Raw genomic sequence first — 26,332 nt, forward strand, 5'->3', positions numbered from 1 at the left:
CACACAGGAAAGGTTGAATCCATGATAAAATGTGGCAGTGGTACAGCCTTCACAAGTGCCTTCAAGCTAACCCTCGAGCTGGGAGCGACCACGAGAGGAAGATGGCTCTGGTGGCGTTTTGCTCCGATTAACAGTGGTTCATAAAGAAGGAGGATGACATCACTTCAAAGATGCTGAAATGCTTTAGAGAATATATTCACACCTCACAGAAAGAGTTAGGTTGGAGAAAATTAAGGCAAACATTGAAAATGTAATTCAACGATACAGAAATCTCTGCAGACAGTGACCCTCGAACAGCAAACACCACATCCAGCTCCTCCAAAAGGTCAACAGATGATGAGATGAGGTGTGGGGATGGTTAATAAAAGCGGTACCAGCTGAGTTGACTGTCACAGCTGGTGCTTGATGGCTAATTACACACTACATTTAAATGCAGTAGTGTGCTGGAGCTCAGGTGACTGCTGTACACCGAGAACGAATGGGAAGAAGAGCAGTCAAGGATGAAGACGATGAGGTGGTGGCTTTCATGGAGGGAATCCCTGGAGGATGACGTGGGCTGCAGCTCTGTGGCTTCATCCCGACTGTGGTGCAAAGACTCGAGGGTCCACCACAGAAAAATCTGGCACCAGTGAACTTCAGCAGCAGAGCTTCCAGACGAGGGACTGCCCACCAGTCAAACTTAAGTGCAGTATGACGTCACTCCATCTTTGGCACAGACCAGACAACTCCAAGGTAAGACCAGTTCCTCTCAGTCTGAATGAGGCCTGAAGATGAAAACGTTACTCTCCTCTACTGATGGGTCAAGTCTCACATCAGAGGCTCTTAGACTTCCCCATCAAAGATTTTAAAGAAGGGACTTGGCCCCCTCTAGAGGTGAAAAACAAGAACATCATATCAATGACTGCTTCTGTGACAAAGGAGCAGTTAGAAAATATCCACTGTTTTTCTAACTGATGTGCTGACACAATAATTTTATACAGATTTTTGATTCTTATATTTCTCATTGTCAGCTGCTATATTATTATATATCAGAATGTAAAGTCCTATCTACACCATGAATGCTTCTAATCAACTTGCTTGTTTGTATCAGAATCCCTTTATTGTCCCACAACGGGGAAATGTGTTTGCCACAGCAGCCAAAGGACAGAATATTTACAAAAAAACAATAAAAAATTAACAATATAAATTAAGAAGGTAAGAAATAGAATAGACTTGATTATACATACATTCAACATGATATTGTACAAAATTAACAGCAGTGAATTTGTATTTACAATATAATAATAATAAATATGCGTTTTAGGAAAATTGACAGTACAGAATGAGGTCTATTGGGAGCTGAAGGAGCTGACCAGCGCTGTGATAAGTCACCTGCAGGGGGTGGGACTCCTTCACCAGCAGCGTTGACAGCTTGTCCATCATCCTGCTCTCTCCCACCACCTGCACTGGGTCAAGAGGGCGTCCCAGGATGGAGCTGGCCTTCTTGATAAGTTTATCAAGTCTCTTCCTGCCTCCAGCGGACTACACCATAGAAAATGGCTGATGCCACCACAGAGTCATAGAAAGAAGTCAGGAGTGCCCTCTGCACTCCAAAGGACCTGAGCTTCCTGTGTTTACATTTTGTTCTAATTTGATGCAGCGACACTGTTTTACACTTGAATCGTTTCTTTTTTAACCTAGTTGCTGGAGCATGAATATTTATTTTTATAATAAATAACAATTCAGAAATCTTTTTCAAAAAACTTTTTTTAATTTGTTAAATATTGTTTCACAGGCCGGTGATTTAAAACAAGAACATTTATCATAGAAGAAAGAACACAAGTAACTTAGTAGCTAATAACTAGTTATATGGTGTGACTCTAGGCTTACATGACAGATAAATGGGATATTTGACTGCACTTAATAGCTGCTGCTGCATTTCTGTACATGGGAAAGAGTTCAAAAAGGGAGAAAAATAATCATTCATGGGATCAGAATTATCCTAACTACTCGTCACTTCTTGTTTTTCCTAAGTTGTTAAGTAACTTGAGTATCACCGCTGTGAATAACACTGGTATTCCATCCTGGCATCTGCAAATATGAAGTAGTTTTAATGTCTTTCTCACACACTGTTTCAAGACCCTACTGGCTGGATGTGTGGGTTAGTTAGTGTGACAAACTTTGCACATTTAAGAAAGCCCGTTTTAACTGGCCTCACATTTTCTTCTACAGACTGAATTAAGTCAAAATGGAGTTCAAGGCAGCTTCTCATTCAGCAGGTGAGTCACAGGTGAAGGCTGGGATATTTCTGCTGCCTTCATCATTACCTCCTGTGTCCTTCATACTAAATCTAGCATTTAATAGTTTGTTTCCAGTGTGATTTAATAGTTTGTTCGTGTCATGACATTGTCACTTAAGGTCCCTTTCATACATATGTTTTGTTGAACCTACAAACTTACAGCTTTAGTACTTTTATCAAGCGTGAAGTCCCAAATCACTTCAACGGTTCAATGTTTTTCAGCTAAGAGACCTGGAGCAGATCCATTGTTGCCTGTCTTGTGTGTTCTGGACACAAGTGTGCCACATGACATGCAACAATGTGTTTTAAAAGCATCAAAGGAGGCCAAGGTATGGCAGTCATCAAAAAAAACATCCCAGATGTATGATGACAGAAGACAGAAGAATATCACAACCAACATATGTTCCATGTAGATGTGTTTGCACCTGAGCCATCCCGTGCAGTGCTGCAAGCATGCCAGGCTACTGCACAGTGCACTATACGCTTAATATTTGTAATAACCTTTCCAATGTGTAACTCTTCAGCTAAGAAGAGATGCCTCCTGATCACTGCAAAGCCCACAGAGAAGCAGTATCTCGGTCAGCTAACTATCCCATTTGGGAAGTATGGGGGCAAAAGTTTCAAGTGGCTGATCGAAAATGACGTTGGGTATCTCAAATTGTGAGTGTGCATTACTAAACAGAATCAAAACATTGTTGTTTTAAGTTAGCTTTAAGTTGTTTTTCTTAAATAACATGTTCTGTATTTTAGTCTCCTTGATCGCCACGTCAAGGAGAGCCGCCACCCAGACAGGAAAGGTGGAAGGCAGGATGAGTGGGTGAAGGATTGCCTCCTGAAATACATCCAGATGTTCCCTTCGGTCTCCTGCCACCTGGAACTAAATGTCGACAGGGCCATTTATGGGCAGGGCCGCTTCAGGTCCTTCACCTTTCAGGAGATGTGGCAGTCTGCACAAGTGCCTTCAGGCCGATCCCCAAGCTGGCAGTGACCAGGAAAGGAAGATGTCTCAGGAGGCTTTCTGTTCCGTTAGGCAGTGGCTCGTAATGACAGAAGACGACGTCTCTTCTAAGTCACTGAAGCGCTTCAGGCAGTACATCCTAGACAAAGAAAAAGAGGTAGGTCAAGGCTCCTTAAGTAAAAAGCAGGCTGCAGTTCATAAGACAAACCTCAAGCCTGTACTCAAACTGCACTTTACAGAAATCTGCCCCAAAAGTGGCCCCTCCAGCAGCAACTGCCACATCCAGCATCTCAGGGTCCCGTGGTGACAACAGCCGGGCAGATGTTGCTGACGATAGCCGGGCAGACGATGCTCTGCTGGCTGACGCGCTCACAGCTTGAAAGTCAAGGTATATCAGTTTATCTCCTTGGATTAATATTACTGCATGAACCTCATTAATGCAGAATCTGTATCTAATAAAACCAGCTGCAGAATCACACTGAGGATGGTTCTACAGTTCTGTCCTTTAGCTGCTTTGACACAGATTTTTGTCCTCATGGCTGCATAAGCTTTTGTCCCGATTTCCTTTCAGAGGACACTGACCTGACCCCTACTGATGCTGCCTCCCAACCAGACCCTCCGCAAGACCCTCCGTCACAGACAGCAACTTGTCCACCGTCACCTGTAAGCCCATAGTTCATAGATTACACCGACCATATCAACATTAAGGTTTATACTAATACACTGATCTCTATAAAGGCTCCTCCGTCAGCTCCCATTGGTCAACAAGGGTCGACATCTGATGTGACTGGTGCAGCGCTGCCTGCAAGCGAAAGCACTGTGACTGAGGCAGCAGTAGCTGCTCCACCTGAGGTAATACATGCAGCTTAATGAAGGAACAGCTTTACAGTTGGAGCACTTACTGGTTGGTAGATAAAGGTCTTGTCTTTGTTATACTACCAGGTGACATGTGAGGGGTGGCTTAAAATGTGGGAGTCTGGTCCTAATGAGCTCCTCAAGGCAGAAGTCAGGTGGCTAAGTGTCTCTCACACACGTATCGTGCTGATAATCTATAAATTACCAGAACAAGAGGTTTTAGAAGGCTGTGTGAATCTGCAAGAACTAAAATACAGTTTTGTACTTAAACTGGCAAAAATTATTTACGTTTTATTTTGTAAGGGATTTTATTGCAGGACTGTTGTATTAGATTGCATTAGTTTTAGCTAGGTTAACCTAATAAAGTCAAAATATTGTACATCCCTTTGTTCACACACATACTGTGTTTCTCAGGCTATGAAACAGCACTAGAAAACCATGCATACGGGATTTTCTCTTTTTAAGTGATGAGGTTTGCAAATGTAGCTTATGGGGACTTATTTTTGGGGGATTTAATTACCCACCAAAATAATAGCCAAGTCCAAATTTCATGTTTCACCTACCTTTGTAACAAGGATCTGTGTACGATGCGTTGATCAGATTTTCTAAACCTCCAGTTTTCTCGGCTATATCGAGGAGGACTTGGACGGCATAATTTTTTCCGTCCTTTAGATTCAGCAGAGATTTCAGCAGGACAGTTTTCCCGTTTGTTTGATCTGAAAGTTGTGTACAAGTAGATAGTTTTGTTTCTACTTATATTATTCAAATCAGTATCTGGAGAGTTTCTGATGATTCATACCAACTTTCTAAAAAGGAACTAGAATAACCTCTTAAATTTACTTTAGACTTTAAGTCAAGCCACGCAAGAATTAGTCTCCATCTCGACAGCAGCTTTTTTTTGGACCATCAGATCAGATTTTCACTATATGGTTACTTATTTGCCATCAGTCCAAATCATCTTTAATCTAATGGACTGTTAAATTTTTTGGCAAATAAATTACAATCAGTCACTTACCATAAAAAAGTGTATATAAAAGGACACTAATTGATGGTGAAAAAGCAAACAGATGAAGTAATAAAAGACTCATGAGGCCTCACATCTGCTCTGCATCAGTCGATCAATGTCTTTTGTCGATACTGGTATATTGTGACACCCCTAGTCATAGAAAATGAGACATTAAGCTGTCTCTGTCCTACTTGCCTGTGGATTCTTGGCTCTTAAGTTGCTTTTTTTTAAACTTGCAGGTAGTCGAGCAGGCCTTCGAGTTAATCTGTGTCTCCCTGAGATGCTGCTTTGAGAAGACTCTCCCCACGGGGCGGATCTGCATGCGCTTTCTTGCCAGCAGGTTTCTGGATGTCAATGCGGTGTCTTTGCTGGCGGAGCCCACAGGTCAGTGGCAGCACTGCACTCCCAGAGAAAGTTCCTCACCAACTCAGGCTCACCAAAACCCGGTCGGGGGCAGGTGGCAGATGGTGACATGCCCTGGGAGTGCATAACGGACCTGACCGGTAGGACCTCATGAGCCACAATCCAGGACAGATCTCGTAGTCTGTTGGGATGAACGGGCTGGTTCACGTTGGGCCAAAATGTTGGACTCACTGCCTCCTGCTTCTGCAGAAGAGAGAGAAGAAAGTGGTGGTTAGTTAAAAGTGCCAGCTCCTCCTGTTCCAAGTTACAATCTATTAAAAACTTGCATATAAAATCATAGGCCGTGGGCAGTTTAAGAGACACAGGTGCTCTAAGATCAATAGGTAACAACCTGTGTTCTGAGGTACGACCCCGTCCAGAATCGTGCCATGGTGGATGTCTTGCTATCTCTGGATGGGGCTGTGGCGTATGGACTCAGGATCAGTGACAGATTTGCTTTCAACATTGAGAGGGGGGTGCACCGGTCCTGGAAGTACTGCAATACCAGGTCGATGCGTGGAGTGGACGGAGCAAGCCCCTATTCCATCTCCCTGCTCCAAAAATCAATTTAATATATGGTCCCCGGGTAGGGGACGTATCAGATATTAAACTGATAAGAACAGATACTACACTTGATCTTAGCCAAAAGGCCGAGAAGCGATACTGAACAACTGACAGAGGAGAGGTAGTGACTCTTTACACTGTCAGTCTACTTCATGGGTTGGGACTTAAACAGAACAAGAGCCTGTAGAAGAGTGTGTCAATCTACAGGAACTTAATACAGAAATTACAGTTTTATACGTAGGCTGACAAAGACCATTTACACTTTTAATTGATAAATAATATATTTCCCATGATGCAATGCTCTATCCCCACACCACATGCTGACCTAAACCACCAGTTTTAACCATTTAACCACCAACAAATGAGCAACAGCCTAATCACACGCTCAAATGAGCCAAAGCTAAATCACACTGCACTGAGATGTTGTTTATCTACATTTAAAAATCCGAGGAGAGAATGAAAACACCAAAGTTACATGTTTTACCCCCTCACATTACAACCACTTCCTGTTTCTTTGTTCCCGTTTCTTGTTCCCTGCTTGTGGCAACTGACTTTCCTGCTACTGCCACCTATTGGTCTGGACTGTGAACAGCAGCAGGGCTCCACAGAGGGTTGTGTGACTGCAGGTTTGTGTTCCAACAACCAAACAACACACCTGATAATCGACTGTTTGAAGATGGGGATCAGTTGATTGAGTGAGTAAGGGTTGGAATGGAGGAGGACTGACGCTGGAGCATCAGAGGCTTCAGAGTAGGACTCGATGATATATTGTTATTGTATCTATATCTAGATATGAACATGCGACTTTTCAGCACAGGTGGCAACATCAAAACTCGTCAGCGGTCCTGTCTGAAGCCAGCAGTGGTTGATGAACTGAAGTGTATGCTGATTTTGGAATTCAACATGTTCTGCTTCTGTTTGTAGCCTTATTTGTGTAGGAAAGTTTACAATAAGTTAAAAAAAGAGTTTACAATGAAGAGTTTACTGTAAGTGCTGTTTACAATAAGTGCTATACATCTGTGAAGCATTGTGTCAAAGCAGAGCACAGCAAAATACAATCTGTTCATTTATACTTATTTTGATGCAGCAAAAGACTTCATTTTCATTTTTGTTACATTTAAAATATTGAAGCATTGTTGCGGTAGAGGTTGCAGAAAAATGTTTGATTTTAATCAGACAGTAATTGGTCCGTTGAGATCAATAAAATATTTTGCTAAATAACTGCATTTACTATGTACATTTGGTATTATGATGGCAATTTTTTTTAAATTTTTTAGAATGCTTAATTTTCACTGTTGCTACACTTTATAATAATAATATAATTTTTCTATTCATAACAGAGCTGTTGACTGATTTCACATTGAGTATGATTGACTAAATATCTGAGGCTATATGAACATTATCACAGGAACTTCTAGTGTAATTTATGCAGTGGTACGCTATTTATATAATATAGACTTTGCTGGTTAAGATGATCAGCTTTACAACGAGCATATGAGACTTTAATGTAGTGAAACTTTTTGACGCAGCTATCAGTTATACTTAAATTTTCTTTTGACATGTTATCAGGGGAGAGCGCGAACGCAGTCCCCCACTACCAGAAATTATGCAGTCGAGATTCCCACATTTGGGGAATTCACAGGGGTCAGCACAACCGGAGTGCAATGGCTGAGCCTCGCCCTGGGTGAACCACCTTCTTGATCATGGTATCTCCCCTGCCAGGTAAGTATGAGTTGTACAGCTCAGAGGCAGGGACCTCTTTCACACACATACCATGTTGATGGATGGTGTAATCTATACCATCTAGAAATTACCAGAACCAGAGGTCATAAAAAAGGGTGTGTATATCTGCAGGACCTTCATACAGAAAATACAGGTTTGTACTGAGGCTGACAATGATTATTTACATTTTACTTGATAAATAATGGTTGCATTTCCCATCATGCATTGCTGTTTTCCCACACCACATGCTAACCTAAAATCTCAAGTTGTATCTATTTTACCTCCAACAAATGACCAACAGCAAAACAGCACATTCAAATGAGGCAAAACTAAAAATCATACTGCAATGAGATGTTTGATTTAAATGTAAAATACAGAGAAAAGGATAAAAAGACAAATCACATGTTCCCCCATCCCCCTCACAGTAGAACCACTTCCTGTTTCTTTGTTCCCGTTTCTTGTTCACTGCTGGTGGGCAACTGACCCTCCTGATACTGCCACCTATTGTACTGACCACATTTCTCTTCAAGCATGACACAGAGCTGAGAGCTGGCTACAACTACACTGCCAAGCCTAAGATATGGTCATGTTGTTTTTCAAGAATATTAGCATGTCTCAATGACGTATGCTAATAAATGCAGATCTGTATCCAATACAACAAGCTACAGAATCACACTGACGATGGTTCGTTTCACAGTTCTGTCTTTTAGCTGCTTTGACACAGATTGTTGTCCTCTTAGCTGCATAAGCTTTGCTCCTGATTTCCTTTCAGAGGGCACTGACCTGACCCCTACAGATGCAGCCTCCCAAAAAGACCCTCCACAGCCATCACAGACAACCTTTTCCACTGTCACCTGGAGGCTCACAGTTTATTGATTACACCGACCATATCAACATTAAGGGTAATACTAACACACTGATCTCTTTAAAGGCTCCTCCGTCAGCTCCCGTTGGTCAACAAGGGTCGACATCTGATGTGACTGATGCAGCGCTGCCTGCAAGCGAAAGCACTATGACTGAGGCAGCAGTAGCTGCTCCACCTGAGGTAATACATGCAGCTAGGGGTGGGCGATATGTGGATATTAGATCGTGAAGGATTAGAATGTGTAGACGATCTGCCAAAGTGCAGAGATCGTAGGATCGTCTAGGGCACATTCTATAAATTGTAGTTCTATGCTGATGCACCGACGCACCAAACGTATTACGTCATCAACCTGACCGACCAATCATAGCGAATTACGGGCAGTGACGCGCATTCTTACCCGCGTCCTTGTTTATGTGTGTAGCGGTAGCCGCATGGAGAGCCATGGCTGAAAGCCAGACGGAGGAGTTGGTCGCTTTTTAAAAACAAAAACCGCGCTATATCGCGCTAATTGTACAGTGTTCAAATTACCGCGACCCCCCCGGTCGGATAGTCCGACCACTGACGGACTTATTTGACCCTTTTCAATAAGCTATTTAGTGTTTTGATATACTTAAATCCTGTTAAAATGACTGTGTTGAATAAAACAAACATTAATGTTTTCATTGATATTTTACTTTCATGTTTATTGAAAGCTACCTTTTATGTTGCAAGAGTGCACTTTATCAGTGTTGTTTACCTTTTAGTATGTTTAGGTTGTTTGCACATGTTGGCAAAACTACAACTATTTAAATAAAATCTGTTCAGAAAGGTTCTTTGGCCTAAATTGTCTGTTTTTCTTTTTTCGATTTAAGATCGTGATAAAATCGAAATCGTGATTTTATTTTTTAAAAATCGTGATATGATATTTTTGCCATATCGCCCACCCCTACATGCAGCCTAATGAAGGAACAGCTTTACAGTCAGAGCACTTACTGGTTGGTAGATAAAGATCTTGTCTTTGTTATACTACCAGGTGACATGTGAGGGGTCTGACTGCACTCAATTATTTTGGCCGCCAAATGGTGGACTGGGCTCAGCAGGAAAGCCCCATTGCTGCATTTTACTGCATTGCAACCTTTTGTTTTCAAGATGAGTCTAGACAATGCAGCTTAGAACAACATCATAGTGTCAAGCCTGTACAACAAATAATTGTAATATGACATGGCACCTGAAATGCCTACATTCTACCATGATAGATTTACTTTCAACATTGAGAGGGGGGTGCACCGGTCCTGGAAGTACTGCAATACCAGGTCGATGCGTGGAGTGGACGGAGCAAGCCCCTATTCCATCTCCCTACTCCAAAAATCAATTTAATATATGGTCCCCGGGTAGGGGACGTATCAGATATTAAACTGATAAGAACAGATACTACACTTGATCTTAGCCAAAAGGCCGAGAAGCGATACTGAACAACTGACAGAGGAGAGGTAGTGACTCTTTACACTGTCAGTCTACTTCATGGGTTGGGACTTAAACAGAACAAGAGCCTGTAGAAGAGTGTGTCAATCTACAGGAACTTAATACAGAAATTACAGTTTTATACGTAGGCTGACAAAGACCATTTACATTTTAATCGATAAATAACATATTTCCCATGATGCAATGCTCTATCCCCACACCACATGCTGACCTAAACCACCAGTTTTAACCATTTAACCACCAACAAATGAGCAACAGCCTAACAGCACGCTCAAATGAGCCAAAGCTAGATCACACTGCACTGAGATGTTGTTTATCTACATTTAAAAATCTGAGAAGAGAATGAAAACACCAAAGTTACATGTTTTACCCCCTCACATTACAACCACTTCCTGTTTCTTTGTTCCCGTTTCTTGTTCCCTGCTTGTGGCAACTGACTTTCCTGCTACTGCCACCTATTGGTCTGGACTGTGAACAGCAGCAGGGCTCCACAGAGGGTTGTGTGACTGCAGGTTTGTGTTCCAACAACCAAACAACACACCTGATAATCGACTGTTTGAAGATGGGGATCAGTTGATTAAGTGAGTGAGGGTTGGAATGGAGGAGGACTGACGCTGGAGCATCAGAGGCTTCAGAGCAGGACTCGACGATATATTGTTATTGTATCTATATCTAGATATGAACATGCGACTTTTCAGCACAGGTGGCAACATCGTAACTTGTCAGTGGTCCTGTCTGAAGCCAGCAATTGATGAACTCGTCTTCCTAGCAAAAAATACTAAAAAAAATGCTGTAGAGTGTACGCTGATTTTGGAATTCAACATGTTCTGCTTGTGTTTGTAGCCTTATTTGTGTAGGAAAGTTTACAATAAGTTAAAAAAGAGTTTACAATGAAGAGTTTACTGTAAGTGCTGTTTACAATAAGTGCTATACATCTGTGAAGCATTGTGTCAAAGCAGAGCACAGCAAAATACAATTTGTTCATTTATACTTATTTTGATGCAGCAAAAGACTTCATTTTCATTTTTGTTACATTTAAAATATTGAAGCATTGTTGCGGTAGAGGTTGCAGAAAAATGTTTGATTTTAATCAGACGGTAATTGGTCTGTTGAGATCAATAAAATATTTTGCTAAATAACTGCATTTACTATGTACATTTGGTATTATGATGGCAATTTTTTTAAAATTTTTTAGAATGCTTAATTTTCACTGTTGCTACACTTTATAATAATATAATTTTTCTATTCATAACAGAGCTGTTGACTGATTTCACATTGAGTATGACTGACTAAATATCTGAGGCTATATGAACATTATCACAGGAACTTCTACTGTAATTTATGCAGTGGTACGCTATTTATATAATATAGACTTTGCTGTTTAAGATGATCAGCTTTACAAAGAGCATATGAGACTTTAATGTAGTGAAACTTCTTGATGCAGCTGTCAGTTATACTTAAATTTTCTTTTGACATGTTATCAGGGGAGAGCGCGAACGCAGTCCCCCACTACCAGAAATTATGCAGTCGAGATTCCCACATTTGGGGAATTCGCAGGGGTCAGCACAACCGGAGTGCAATGGCTGAGCCTCGCCCTGGGTGAACCACCTTCTTGATCATGGTATCTCCCCTGCCAGGTAAGTATGAGTTGTACAGATCAGAGGCAGGGACCTCTTTCACACACATACCATGTTGATGGCTGGTGCAATCTATACCATCTAGAAGTTACCAGAACCAGAGGTTGTAAAAAAGGGTGTGTATATCTGCAGGACCTTCATACAGGAAATACAGTTTTGTACTGAGGCTGACAATGATTATTTACATTTTACTTGATAAATAATGGTTGTATTTCCCATCATGCATTGCTGTTTTCCCACACCACATGCTAACCTAAAATCTCAAGTTGTATCTATTTTACCTCCAACAAATGACCAACAGCAAAACAGCACATTCAAATGAGGCAAAACTAAAAATCATACTGCAATGAGATGTTTGATTTAAATGTAAAATACAGAGAAAAGGATAAAAAGACAAATCACATGTTCCCCCATCCCCCTCACATTAGAACCACTTCCTGTTTCTTTGTTCCCGTTTCTTGTTCACTGCTGGTGGGCAACTGACCCTCCTGATACTGCCACCTATTGTACTGACCACATTTCTCTTCAAGCATGACACAGAGCTGAGAGCATTCTACAACTACACTGCCAAGCCTAAGATATGGTCATGTTGTTTTTCAAGAATATTAGCATGTCTCAATGACGTATGCTAATAAATGCAGATCTGTATCCAATACAACAAGCTACAGAATCACACTGACGATGGTTCGTTTCACAGTTCTGTCTTTTAGCTGCTTTGACACAGATTGTTGTCCTCTTGGCTGCACAAGCTTTGCTCCTGATTTCCTTTTAGGGGGCACTGACCTGACCCCTACAGATGCAGCCTCCCAAAAAGACCCTCCACAGCCATCACAGACAACCTTTTCCACTGTCACCTGGGCCCAGTATTTCAAAACTTGTAATCTGGATCAGAGTAATCCGGATAATGAAATCCTCCTTTTCTCAGTCATGGATCACGGTGATCCTGCTGACTTTATCTGAGTATTTCAAAACACTGGCAGGGTGGATCACCGTGATCCCGACCTGGCCGGATACGGATTTCCAGATCTCAAGTCCCCGCCTCCGCGATCTGAAAACATGGCGGACTACTCCGCAAAAGGAGCAGCTGAGAGCGCGACTTTCACGTCAAAAGTCTGAGTTTACCGTCGTCTAATGTGCAGCGGTTAAAAGACCATACGGACACCAACCAACATATCATGCAAGCCAACTATTTGAATCGTCACCTTATTAAAACCAGGCCGTAGCGATCTCTAATTGAGCCGCGGACGTGCTAGCAGGAGCTAGCCCGGCTCCATTGACTTGTGTGTTAAGCAGCTAGCGGGCTGTCGTTAGCGTGACGTCATTGGCAACACAGCAGACTTATAAATAGGCTCCATGTGCACAGACCTGCTGCAGTACTTAGAAAACATGACGCTACACAGTATGAGTATTAACTACACGGTTTGCTCAGAAGTGTCAGAGTGCTACAGTAATGCTGGTGATGTTGTCATGTTGTTGTGTACATAAACACAATGTGGGATTGTGGATTAAGATACTCACACACCTTCTACTTTCAGAGTCCACTCACAGCCATGGACACTCAGCTACAACAGGGCGAGTGCTGGAAATCCTTGGAAATGCTTTAATTGCATTGATACATTTAAGGTTTTCAAGTAATTGGAGTTTGAATAAAGTGCTTGAAACTGCTCAAAATTGTAATAGCATTGCTTTCATAGTATATACCTTGGTCAGTGATTTAAATGAAATTAAAATATTTTACTATGTTTTAAATTTCTTACAATTACTTTAATTATTTGTTAAAAGTACAACACTGACACTTTAGATTAAGTGTAATGAACATCTTGAGTAACAATATCTGGGAGAAGTGGAGCTGAAACTTTGTCAATCCAAGTCAAATCCACCTCTGAGGTGGGATTCAAATGATCCTGAAATTTTGGTATCAAGTTGATCCAGATATCTGCCTTGTGTTTTGAAATACCCAAATCCAGCCTTTTATCTGGATTCAAGGGAGGATTGGATTACCAGAGCTGGATCCTGATCTTCAGGATCAGGATTCTCTGGATCTGTGTTGAAATACCCAGTTTTCAGATCAGATCTAGATTTAATCCAATCCGACCAGGATAATCCTGTCAGATCACTTTTGAAATACTGGGCCCTGGAGGCTCACACTTTATTGATTACACCGACCATATCAACATTAAGGGTAATACTAACACACTAATCTTTTTAAAGGCTCCTCCGTCAGCTCCCGTTGGTCAACAAGGGTCAACATCTGATGTGACTGGTGCAGCGCTGCCTGCAAGCGAAAGCACTATGACTGAGGCAGCAGTAGCTGCTCCACCTGAGGTAATACATGCAGCTAGGGGTGGACGATATGACGATATTAGATCGTGAAGGATTAGAATGTGTAGACGATCTGCCAAAGTGCAGAGATCGTAGGATCGTCTAGGGCACATTCTATAAATTGTAGTTCTATGCTGATGCACCGACGCACCAAACGCAGTGTTTCCCCTATATGCACCTAGCAGTGGCGGGCCGCCACGGCTGAAATATGACCGCCACGGCTGATTTTTTTTTTTTTTTTTTTTAACGAGGAGAGAGGAGAGGTGAAGAGTGGGCTCAGTCTTGTCTTTTTAGAAACTAACGTTTTATCATTTTGTGCTATGGACGCTTCATATCCAGGTCAATCACACACCTGTTTGAAACGATTTTATTTAAATCACGAACCACAGGCGGCCACCTATAGAGACTATGAAGCCTTGGTTGCTGGCAACTATCACTGTCTCTGTCAAAGAAACTTTGCAAGCGGTCTCCTTCGCTAGCCTACATATCATCCAGATATACCGTTACCGGTTGATGCAGCTGATGCGCCGCGCTAAACTCCGCTATTCCATGCCGTGCCGTGCTGCGCAGTCTCTCAGCATAAAACGGAGGTAACGTTAGCGCCAGGTTTGGAGAAGGTGCAACGAGAAACTTTGAGCTTACTTGATGATGTCAGCACAACGATTTTAACAAGCACCGGGAAGATGTCAACCATGAAGCAAGCAACACTGACAGATTCAGGATTATCATTCGCCGAAGGGAAAACAGTCCTGCAACTTCACGTGAGTATCGCACAGTAACGTTACAGCAAACGCTGTATCTATCATTTGATAGAAATAGCAAGGAAACACATAGGCCTATAGGCTTATCTGTGAAATAAACAACATTTGGAAGATCCATCTTGATACAAAGATTGTAGGTATTCCACATGCACCGTTTGTTTACTTTTTTCTGGAGCGGCTTTATGCTGCGTTCAGAGGTCGGAATTTCCCAGTTGAAATTTCCGATTTCCGACCTCCAAGCTTCCCAGATGCATGCCATTCCCGTTGTTGTGTGGCATCAGATAACTGATTCTCCGTGAAGTCGAGGTATTTGGATTTGTGCTGAGTTCACAAGTAAGGACTCCGACTTTGAGTGGCGTTCCAGTGTACTTCTAGTAGGAGGTGGGAAAATTCCTACTGTGACTGTGACCCGCGAAAGCTGCCATCTCAATTTACTGACAGATTACGTCAGAGATACGTTATACGTTAACGTTAGATATAACGGTAGCTGGATTCCCGTAAATAAACGTGATAAATGTAAGTTATTTCATCATTGAAAATGTCATTACATTTAATTAAACACTGTTAGATAAACTGTTAGATAAATTGTTAGGTAAATTTGGTGATGCAAGTTAATTCTGAAAAAAGAGTTATGAATGAATAATTGGAAGAATGAATGACAGCTAGCTAGCCGCTAGCTAACACTAAGTGGATGTAAACGGTCACCCACAAACTAATAAGCTTGTTTGTCAAATGACATGTTTGAATTTTCAGATGAGTTTGAAAGACTGGCTTATCAAAAAAAGAAAGAAGTGATGACCATGGTGATGAGGTTAGTTGGGTAAAGTTAGGGGGAGAGGAGGTGGGTCTCTGCTGTGTTTTGAAAGGAAAATGGATAAACAATTCTTTTGGAGATACCACATTTTTAAGTGGTTTTACATGTTGCCAAATACAATGGTATTGACTGTATCTCATACTAGACAGGACAGGCATCGAGGCAGGGAAGCTCAGATGTGAGTGGAGGCCAGAGCAGAGGAAGTGAAGGAGAAGCAGGACAGGAACATGGAGATCAGCAAAGTGCAGCTGCTGCTGTTGCTGTACCAGGAGGCGCAGAGGTAGGAGGACCAGAAAGAGCAGGACCGCCTGCCGCTACAGCACGCCCGGGTACTCATAGGCAATCTGGTTTTGATCCGGGGTGGATGGAGAACCCAAAATTCAAGCCTTGGCTGTACTATACAGCTGACCATGGTGAGTACCACATCTAACATATGGAGCAGTTTGGGGCTTGAGCTCTTATATGTTTTAACAATCATAGCCACCACTTCTTGAAGAAAACAAACAAACCATCAAACATCTTGTCCCCATAGGAATGTACTGTCGTTTGTGCCGTCAACACAAACAAGTGCCGAAGCGGGGGGTTTCCACGCGGCCATTTATTGAGGTTGGGTGCCAGATTTTCCGAAGTGACTACCTTAACAGGCATGCTGCCACTCAACACCATCAAGACAGTGTGAAGGCACACGCTGCACTGATTCAAGGTAAAATTCACAAATATATCTTATTTTAAAATGTTGTTCAGAAAACTCTCAGGCTTAAATTAAAATTTGTCCCACACTTGATGGAAAATCTATTGGTTTTTTTTGTTTTGTTTTTTACCTCTGAACAGGGTCCTCGGTGCTGGTTGCCTTTGACCCCGTTATCATTCTTGAACATGAGGCAGTGATTGGTGGCTTCAAGTGTCTCTACCACCTCACAAAAAAGGAACAGGCTCATCACACAAATTACGCTGACCTCCTGGAGCTCGCTGACCTACTTGGCTGCCAGTATTTTGAAAAGTTAAAGGTAAATGTTAATGCTTGCCTTTCTTAAATCAACATCATCACAAAGTTATATAATCCTCATTTGTTCTCTTTATTATGTATATACAAGTCAATTCTATCTCTAATCTTCTTATTATATTGTTTTACTTTTTATTATTGTTTATTGTAATTACTGTCTTTTGGTTGCTGTGACAAAGACATTTCCCCATTTGCGGAACAAATAAAGGAATTCTGATTCTGATTCAGATTGGGAAGACGACCAATTACACATCGCACAGAATCGTGGATGAGATGCTCGAGATCCTGAGCACTGTTGTTGAAGAGCCAATCCTCAAAGACATCTGTGCCTCTGTGGCAATTGGGCTAGAGGTGGACGAGACCACGGATGTGTCTGTCAAGAAGCAGCTTGATGTTCACCTTAGGTATAATTTTATTCAGAGAATGACAACAATTAGGACTTAAAATAATTTTGAACAACGTGTCTTTATTGTGTCTCTTTGTTCATCAGATATATGGACAAGGAGGGGCTGCTTTACAGCCAATTTCTGGACCTGGTGACAGTCAGCGATGGCAGAGCTGACACCATCGTCAAGGCAATAAGGGAGGTCCTCACAAAAAAGAATATTCCCACCCAGAAGATTTACGGCCTGGGGACAGATGGAGCAGCTGTCATGACTGGTATGAATTACCAACAAAAACAAGGTTGATATTTACTGCTTAAAAACTAAATCATGATATAAAAAATGTTCCCTGAAACAGGGAGAGTGAATGGGGTGGCCAAGCAGCTACAGGACACCTTCCCATGGTTGGTGTCAGTTGCATGTGCCGCACACCGCCTCGCCCTGTGCTGTAAGGACGCTTCAGCCACAGTGGCTTATATGGACTCCTTCAGGGACCTTTTACAGCAGCTACACCTGTACTTCAGGAACAGTGCAAATCGCACAGCTGTACTCCAGGCTGCAGCAGAGTGCTTGGGCCTGGATAACCTGAAAGTGAAGGTAATATAAAGGGAAAAAATATGTATCATATTAGGAGGCATCTGATATGATGACATAATATGCTTTCATCTCGTGGCTCTAAATATTTCTAGGAAGTAAAGGACACACGCTGGCTGTCACAAGCCATGGCTGTTTCCAACCTGCAGCGGAACCTGAGCGCTGTCCTGGCGGCCTTGGCAGAGGAGACTGAGCTCAAGAAATGCCCAACAGCCAAGGGGCTGTACGGCTTTCTGGCCACCTACCGCTTTGTGGCATCAGTGTACCTGCAAGCGGATGTGCTGCCACATCTCAGCAGGCTCTCAAAGGTGTTCCAGAAGGAAAATGTGAACTTCCTGGCTCTGAAAGTTCAGGTACTTTGCAATATTTTATTTTTGACATCGACACCATTGACCATACACTGCTCATACTAATCAGATACCTGCTGCTGCGTTTACACCTATTCTGTCTCTCTGTTATTATTAGGTCCCTGTGACAATGGCCTGCCTCAGAGCAATAAAGGATGCTGGAGACCATCAGCCACCTGGGTCTTTCTTGTCCAAGCTCCACTCAGACCTGGACAACCCTGTTGGACTCGGGGCCTATAATATTGTCCATGAGGAGGAGAGGAACAAGAGAGGCAGACGGGATGAGGGACTGACCAGGGACGATCTCTGGACCCGGTTCAGGAGCCAGGTGTGTTTGTTTTAGATGGCTGTTAAGTGGTTTGTATATGGACAAAAAAGTCCAAAACAGTTCAATAATTTTTTGTTGCTATGGTTAGGTGATGGATCCATATATTGATGGCCTGCTGGAGAGCCTGGAGAGGAGGTTCCAGAACCTGGACCTTTTAGGGGCCTTCCATGTCCTCAGCCCTCAGGCAGCAACACATGATGAGGCAGTCAATGTGGCTAATTTGCAGCTCCTTGCCAGCAAATTTTTAAACAGTCATCATGAGGTGCTGCAGGAATGGTCCTCGTTCAAGCAGCAGATGCTAGTTGGGGCATTCAAGGTATCATGAAATGAATTACAGTGAGTAACATTACTTTTCAGGAGTTCTCTAGCCTAGATCAATGTTGTGTTTAATGTGTTTCAGGACATGGATCAGCAGCACCTGATGCAGGGCCTGGCATCAGAGGTGGGTGAATGGGGGCAGCTCTACCCATCACTGAGCAAGCTGGCTGCCATTGGCCTGACCATCCCAGTTTCCAGTGTAAACTGTGAAAGGGATTTTTCTACAATGAACAGGGTAGGATACTTGAGCAAGTAATATAATTATTTGACTTTATACAATCTCACTCCCATGGGCCCCACATCCAATCGTCTGTTGATTATTATTTTTGTATTTACAGGTGAAGACTGACCTGAGAAATCGGTTGCAGGGTGAACATCTTGCTGCTTGTATGCGTTTGAGCATCAATGGCCCCCCAGCAAGACAGTTTCCTTTTGAGAGAGCCTTAGAGCTATTCTTTCAGAGTCCGAGGAAGATCAAGTGCTCTCAAGCAGGATGCCAAATGTGCCACCACTATTGTTTTTGTTTTAGACCCACCTTGAACCTTGAGGGTTTGGGGACAAGGGCAGGGTAGGGTAAGGAGCTTAAAGAAGTGGGAGGGAGGGATTTGAGGGGACTGAGATGGAGAGGAGACGGTAGAAATGGGAGGGCCGGAGGTGCAAACGATGGGTGGAGGGGAGGATTGTGATGGGGACAGGGGAGGGAGTGGGAAGATGCATGGGTTGGAGGCACAGACCTTTTGGATTGTTTTAGTATTTGTGTTATGTGATTTTACTGTATATAGTTGGTTGTTAATATATTTTTTGTTAAATTATTGTCAATAATTGTTTTAAAGATTAGTTTTATTGTGTTCAATAAAAGTATATTTTCCGAAAGCTTGAGACACCTCATATGTAAGCTAGACAGACATTTCCCATGCTCATTACTGTGCACAAATGTACTATTATGTACTTAAGAGCCTAAAGAGCCCCTCTGGTGCCGGCAGACACACAGAAACCTCCCGGCAGGGTGCACTTTACGCTTTGCTTTTGCACGCGGCTAACACTCACCTCCACTGCTACAACTCCATCCTAGGGGAAACACTGAAACGTATTACGTCATCAACCTGACCGACCAATCATAGCGAATTACGGGCAGTGACGCGCATTCTTACCCGCGTCCTTGTTTATGTGTGTAGCGATAGCCGCATGGAGAGCCATGGCTGAAAGCCAGACGGAGGAGTTGGTCGCTTTTTAAAAACAAAAACAAAACAGCGTTTCACTATCTCTCATCTCTGCCAGTTAGCCCCTCCACCTGCCGCCTCTCTCGGGTGCGGACACACACACACACGGACACACACACACACACACAGGTCGCGCTTGGCCGCTAATAAACGGTAAATGCGCTATATCGCGCTAATTGTACAGTGTTCAAATTACCGCGCCCCCCCGTCGGATAGTCCGACCACTGACGGACTTATTTGACCCTTTTCAATAAGCTATTTAGTGTTTTGATATACTTAAATCCTGTTAAAATGACTGTGTTGAATAAAACAAACAGTAATGTCTTCATTGATATTTTACTTTCATGTTTATTGAAAGCTACCTTTTATGTTGCAAGAGTGCACTGTGTTGTTTACCTTTTAGTATGTTTAGGTTGTTTGCACATGTTGGCAAAACTGCAACTATTTAAATAAAATCTGTTCAGAAAGGTTCTTTGGCCTAAATTGTCTGTTTTTCTTTTTTCGATTTAAGATCGTGATAAAATCGAAATCGTGATTTTATTTTTTAAAAATCGTGATATGATATTTTTGCCATATCGCCCACCCCTACATGCAGCCTAATGAAGGAACAGCTTTACAGTCAGAGCACTTACTGGTTGGTAGATAAAGATCTTGTCTTTGTTATACTACCAGGTGACATGTGAGGGGTCTGACTGCACTCAGTTATTTTGGCCGCCAAATGGTGGACTGGGCTCAGCAGCAAAGCCCCACTGCTGCATTTTACTGCTTTGCAAACTTTTGTTTTCAAGATGAGTCTAGACAATGCAGCTTAGAGCAACATCATAGTGTCAAGCTTGTACAACAAATAATTGTAATATGACATGGCACCTGAAATGCCTACATTCTACCATGATAGATTTACTTTCAACATTGAGAGGGGGGTGCACCGGTCCTGGAGGTACTGCAATACCAGGTCGATGCGTGGAGTGGACGGAGCAAGCCCCTATTCCATCTCCCTGCTCCAAAAATCAATTTAATATATGGTCCCCGGGTAGGGGACGTATCAGATATTAAACTGATAAGAACAGATACTACACTTGATCTTAGCCAAAAGGCCGAGAAGCGATACTGAACAACTGACAGAGGAGAGGTAGTGACTCTTTACAGTGTCAGTCTACTTCATGGGTTGGGACTTAAACAGAACAAGAGCCTGTAGAAGAGTGTGTCAATCTACAGGAACTTAATACAGAAATTACAGTTTTATACGTAGGCTGACAAAGACCATTTACACTTTTAATCGATAAATAATATATTTCCCATGATGCAATGCTCTATCCCCACACCACATGCTGACCTAAACCACCAGTTTTAACCATTTAACCACCAACAAATGAGCAACAGCCTAATCACACGCTCAAATGAGCCAAAGCTAAATCACACTGCACTGAGATGTTGTTTATCTACATTTAAAAATCCGAGGAGAGAATGAAAACACCAAAGTTACATGTTTTACCCCCTCACATTACAACCACTTCCTGTTTCTTTGTTCCCGTTTCTTGTTCCCTGCTTGTGGCAACTGACTTTCCTGCTACTGCCACCTATTGGTCTGGACTGTGAACAGCAGCAGGGCTCCACAGAGGGTTGTGTGACTGCAGGTTTGTGTTCCAGCAACCAAACAACACACCTGATAATCAACTGTTTGAAGATGGGGATCAGTTGATTGAGTGAGTGAGGGTTGGAATGGAGGAGGACTGACGCTGGAGCATCAGAGGCTTCAGAGTAGGACTCGACGATATATTGTTATTGTATCTATATCTAGATATGAACATGTGACTTTTCAGCACAGGTGGCAACATCGTAACTTGTCAGTGGTCCTGTCTGAAGCCAGCAATTGATGAACTCGTCTTCCTAGCAAAAAATACTAAAAAAAATGCTGTAGAGTGTACGCTGATTTTGGAATTCAACATGTTCTGCTTGTGTTTGTAGCCTTATTTGTGTAGGAAAGTTTACAATAAGTTAAAAAAGAGTTTACAATGAAGAGTTTACTGTAAGTGCTGTTTACAATAAGTGCTATACATCTGTGAAGCATTGTGTCAAAGCAGAGCACAGCAAAATACAATTTGTTCATTTATACTTATTTTGATGCAGCAAAAGACTTCATTTTCATTTTTGTTACATTTAAAATATTGAAGCATTGTTGCGGTAGAGGTTGCAGAAAAATGTTTGATTTTAATCAGACAGTAATTGGTCTGTTGAGATCAATAAAATATTTTGCTAAATAACTGCATTTACTATGTACATTTGGTATTATGATGGCAATTTTTTTTTAATTTTTTAGAATGCTTAATTTTCACTGTTGCTACACTTTATAATAATATAATTTTTCTATTCATAACAGAGCTGTTGACTGATTTCACATTGAGTATGACTGACTAAATATCTGAGGCTATATGAACATTATCACAGGAACTTCTACTGTAATTTATGCAGTGGTACGCTATTTTACATAGACTTTGCTGTTTAAGATGTTCAGCTTTACAAAGAGCATATGAGACTTTAATGTAGTGAAACTTCTTGATGCAGCTGTCAGTTATACTTAAATTTTCTTTTGACATGTTATCAGGGGAGAGCGCGAACGCAGTCCCCCACTACCAGAAATTATGCAGTCGAGATTCCCACATTTGGGGAATTCGCAGGGGTCAGCACAACCGGAGTGCAATGGCTGAGCCTCGCCCTGGGTGAACCACCTTCTTGATCATGGTATCTCCCCTGCCAGGTAAGTATGAGTTGTACAGATCAGAGGCAGGGACCTCTTTCACACACATACCATGTTGATGGCTGGTGCAATCTATACCATCTAGAAATGACCAGAACCAGAGGTCATAAAAAAGGGTGTGTATATCTGCAGGACCTTCATACAGAAAATACAGTTTTGTACTGAGGCTGACAATGATTATTTACATTTTACTTGATAAATAATGGTTGTATTTCCCATCATGCATTGCTGTTTTCCCACACCACATGCTAACCTAAAATCTCAAATTGTATCTATTTTACCTCCAACAAATGACCAACAGCAAAACAGCACATTCAAATGAGGCAAAACTAAAATCATACTGCAATGAGATGTTTGATTTAAATGTAAAATACAGAGAAAAGGATAAAAAGACAAATCACATGTTCCCCCATCCCCCTCACATTAGAACCACTTCCTGTTTCTTTGTTCCCGTTTCTTGTTCACTGCTGGTGGGCAACTGACCCTCCTGATACTGCCACCTATTGTACTGACCACATTTCTCTTCAAGCATGACACAGAGCTGAGAGCTGGCTACAACTACACTGCCAAGCCTAAGATATGGTCATGTTGTTTTTCAAGAATATTAGCATGTCTCCATGACGTATGCTAATAAATGCAGATCTGTATCTAATACAACAAGCTACAGAATCAAACTGACGATGGTTCGTTTCACAGTTCTGTCTTTTAGTTGCTTTGACACAGATTGTTGTCTTCTTGGCTGCATAAGCTTTGCTCCTGATTTCCTTTCAGGGGGCACTGACCTGACCCCTACAGATGAAGCCTCCCAACCAGACCCTCCACAGCTGTCACAGACAACCTTTTCCACTGTCACCTGGAAGCTCACACTTTATTGATTACACCGACCATATCAACATTAAGGGTAATACTAACACACTAATCTTTTTAAAGGCTCCTCCGTCAGCTCCCGTTGGTCAACAAGGGACGACATCTGATGTGACTGGTGCAGCGCTGCCTGCAAGCGAAAGCACTGTGACTGAGGCAGCAGTAGCTGCTCCACCTGAGGTAATACATGCAGCCTAATGAAGGAACAGCTTTACAGTCAGAGCACTTACTGGTTGGTAGATAAAGGTCTCGTCTTTGTTATACTACCAGGTGACATGTGAGGGGTGGCTTAAAATGTGGGAGTCTGGTCCTAATGAGCTCCTCAAGGCAGAAGTCAGGTGACCAAACTCTCACACACATATCATGCTGATTTAATGGTGCTGATAATCTATAAATTACCAGAACAAGAGGTTTTAGAAGGCTGTGTGGATCTACAAGAACAAAAATACAGTTTTGTTCTTAAGCTGGCAAAGATCATTCACGTTTTATTTTGTGAGGGATTTTATTTCAGGTTTGTTGTATTAGATTGCATTAGTTCTAGCTAGGTTAACCTAATAAAGTCAAAATATTGTACATCCCTTTGTTCACACACATACTGTGTTTCTCAGGCTATGAAACAGCCCTAGAAAACCATGCAGTCAGGGGTTTCACTTTTGATGAACGTGAACCACAGAGCAAAGAAACCTAACACAGATTCAATACAGTCAGTCACTATGAGGAATATATAAATAGATATCTTCACGTTTTTGGCAAATAACTCAACAGTTACTCAAAGTCATTTAACAATTGCATGCATTTCACATGTTACTACGTTGCATTGGACGGGTCTGACTGCACTCAGTTATTTTGGCCGCCAAATGGTGGACTGGGCTCAGCAGGAAAGCCCCACTGCTGCATTTTACTGCTTTGCAACCTTTTGTTTTCAAGATGAGTCTAGACAATGCAGCTTAGAGCAACATCATAGTGTCAAGCCTGTACAACAAATAATTGTAATATGACATGGCACCTGAAATGCCTCCATTCTACCATGATAGATTTGCTTTCAACATTGAGAGGGGGGTGCACCGGTCCTGGAAGTACTGCAATACCAGGTCGATGCGTGGAGTGGACGGAGCAAGCCCCTATTCCATCTCCCTGCTCCAAAAATCAATTTAATATATGGTCCCCGGGTAGGGGACGTATCAGATATTAAACTGATAAGAACAGATACTACACTTGATCTTAGCCAAAAGGCCGAGAAGCGATACTGAACAACTGACAGAGGAGAGGTAGTGACTCTTTACACTGTCAGTCTACTTCATGGGTTGGGACTTAAACAGAACAAGAGCCTGTAGAAGAGTGTGTCAATCTACAGGAACTTAATACAGAAATTACAGTTTTATACGTAGGCTGACCAAGACCATTTACACTTTTAATTGATAAATAATATATTTCCCATGATGCAATGCTCTATCCCTACACCACATGCTGACCTAAACCACCAGTTTTAACCATTTAACCACCAACAAATGAGCAACAGCCTAATCACACGCTTAAATGAGCCAAAGCTAAATCACACTGCACTGAGATGTTGTTTATCTACATTTAAAACTCCGAGGAGAGAATGAAAACACCAAAGTTACATGTTTTACCCCCTCACATTACAACCACTTCCTGTTTCTTTGTTCCCGTTTCTTGTTCCCTGCTTGTGGCAACTGACATTCCTGCTACTGCCACCTATTGGTCTGGACTGTGAACAGCAGCAGGGCTCCACAGAGGGTTGTGTGACTGCAGGTTTGTGTTCCAGCAACCAAACAACACACCTGATAATCAACTGTTTGAAGATGGGGATCAGTTGATTGAGTGAGTAAGGGTTGGAATGGAGGAGGACTGACGCTGGAGCATCAGAGGCTTCAGAGTAGGACTCGACGATATATTGTTATTGTATCCATATCTAGATATGAACATGCGACTTTTCAGCACAGGTGGCAACATCGTAACTCGTCAGCGGTCCTGTCTGAAGCCAGCAATGGTTGATGAACTGAAGTGTATGCTGATTTTGGAATTCAACATGTTCTGCTTCTGTTTGTAGCCTTATTTGTGTAGGAAAGTTTACAATAAGTTAAAGAGTTTACAATGAAGAGTTTACTGTAAGTGCTGTTTACAATAAGTGCTATACATCTGTGAAGCATTGTGTTAAAACAGAGCACAGCAAAATACAATTTGTTCATTTATATTTATTTTGATGCAGCAAAAGACTTCATTTTCACTTTTGTTACATTTAAAATATTGTTGAAGCATTGTTGCGGTAGAGGTTGCAGAAAATGTTTTGATTTTAATCAGACAGTAATTGGTCCGTTGAGATCAATAAAATATTTTGCTAAATAACTGCATTCACTATGTACATTTGGTATTATGATGGCAATTTTTTTTTTTTTTTAGAATGCTTAATTTTCACTGTTGCTACACTTTATAATAATAATATAATTTTTCTATTCATAACAGAGCTGTTGACTGATTTCGCATCGAGTATGATTGACTAAATATCTTAGAGGCTATATTAACATTATCACAGGAACTTCTGCTGTAGTTTACGCAGTGGTACGCTATTTTATATAGACTTTGCTGTCTAAGATGATCAGCTTTACAAAGAGCATATGAGACTTAAATTTTCTTTTGACATGTTATCAGGGGAGAGCGCGAACGCAGTCCCCCACTACCAGAAATTATGCAGTCGAGATTCCCACATTTGGGGAATTCGCAGGGGTCAGCACAACCGGAGTGCAATGGCTGAGCCTCGCCCTGGGTGAACCACCTTCTTGATCATGGTATCTCCCCTGCCAGGTAAGTATGAGTTGTACAGATCAGAGGCAGGGACCTCTTTCACACACATACC

General features: G+C 42.0%; 3 protein-coding genes across 7 annotated transcripts in view; 2 read left to right on the plus strand and 1 right to left on the minus strand.

Moving 5' to 3' along the window:
* Positions 1-2,970: 2,970 nt before the first annotated feature.
* The window catches only part of LOC311255901 (uncharacterized protein), a gene marked incomplete at its 5' end in the record, with an annotated part of 32,326 nt that continues 8,964 nt past the window's right edge, over positions 2,971-26,332 (minus strand). Inside the window, 4 exons of one of the 5 annotated variants that reach the window (XM_084350579.1) lie at positions 2,971-3,375; positions 3,819-3,897; positions 4,655-4,807; positions 5,293-5,419. In XM_084350579.1, coding sequence (XP_084206705.1) covers positions 3,285-3,375; positions 3,819-3,897; positions 4,655-4,807; positions 5,293-5,419 — 450 coding nt within the window. In that variant the 3' untranslated portion in view covers positions 2,971-3,284. The other 4 variants (XR_014622407.1, XR_014622408.1, XR_014622410.1 and 1 more) reach the window with 4 other exon arrangements.
* On the plus strand, positions 14,719-17,337 carry LOC311256166 (uncharacterized protein; the record flags this gene model as incomplete). Its single annotated transcript, XM_084351016.1, has 6 exons — positions 14,719-14,831; positions 15,791-16,058; positions 16,178-16,348; positions 16,477-16,652; positions 16,877-17,052; positions 17,139-17,337. Exons 1-6 carry the CDS (start codon positions 14,754-14,756, stop codon positions 17,335-17,337), a joined length of 1,068 nt encoding a protein of 355 aa, XP_084207142.1. The 5' UTR covers positions 14,719-14,753.
* On the plus strand, positions 17,374-19,190 carry LOC311255722 (zinc finger protein 862-like; the record flags this gene model as incomplete). Its single annotated transcript, XM_084350371.1, has 6 exons — positions 17,374-17,628; positions 17,721-17,978; positions 18,091-18,300; positions 18,389-18,616; positions 18,701-18,853; positions 18,957-19,190. 6 exons carry the CDS (start codon positions 17,374-17,376, stop codon positions 19,188-19,190), a joined length of 1,338 nt encoding a protein of 445 aa, XP_084206497.1.

The sequence above is a fragment of the Pagrus pagrus genome, assembly GCF_965226575.1.
Source record: "Pagrus pagrus genome assembly, chromosome: 4".
In the NCBI taxonomy this organism is placed as follows: Eukaryota; Metazoa; Chordata; class Actinopteri; order Spariformes; family Sparidae; genus Pagrus; species Pagrus pagrus.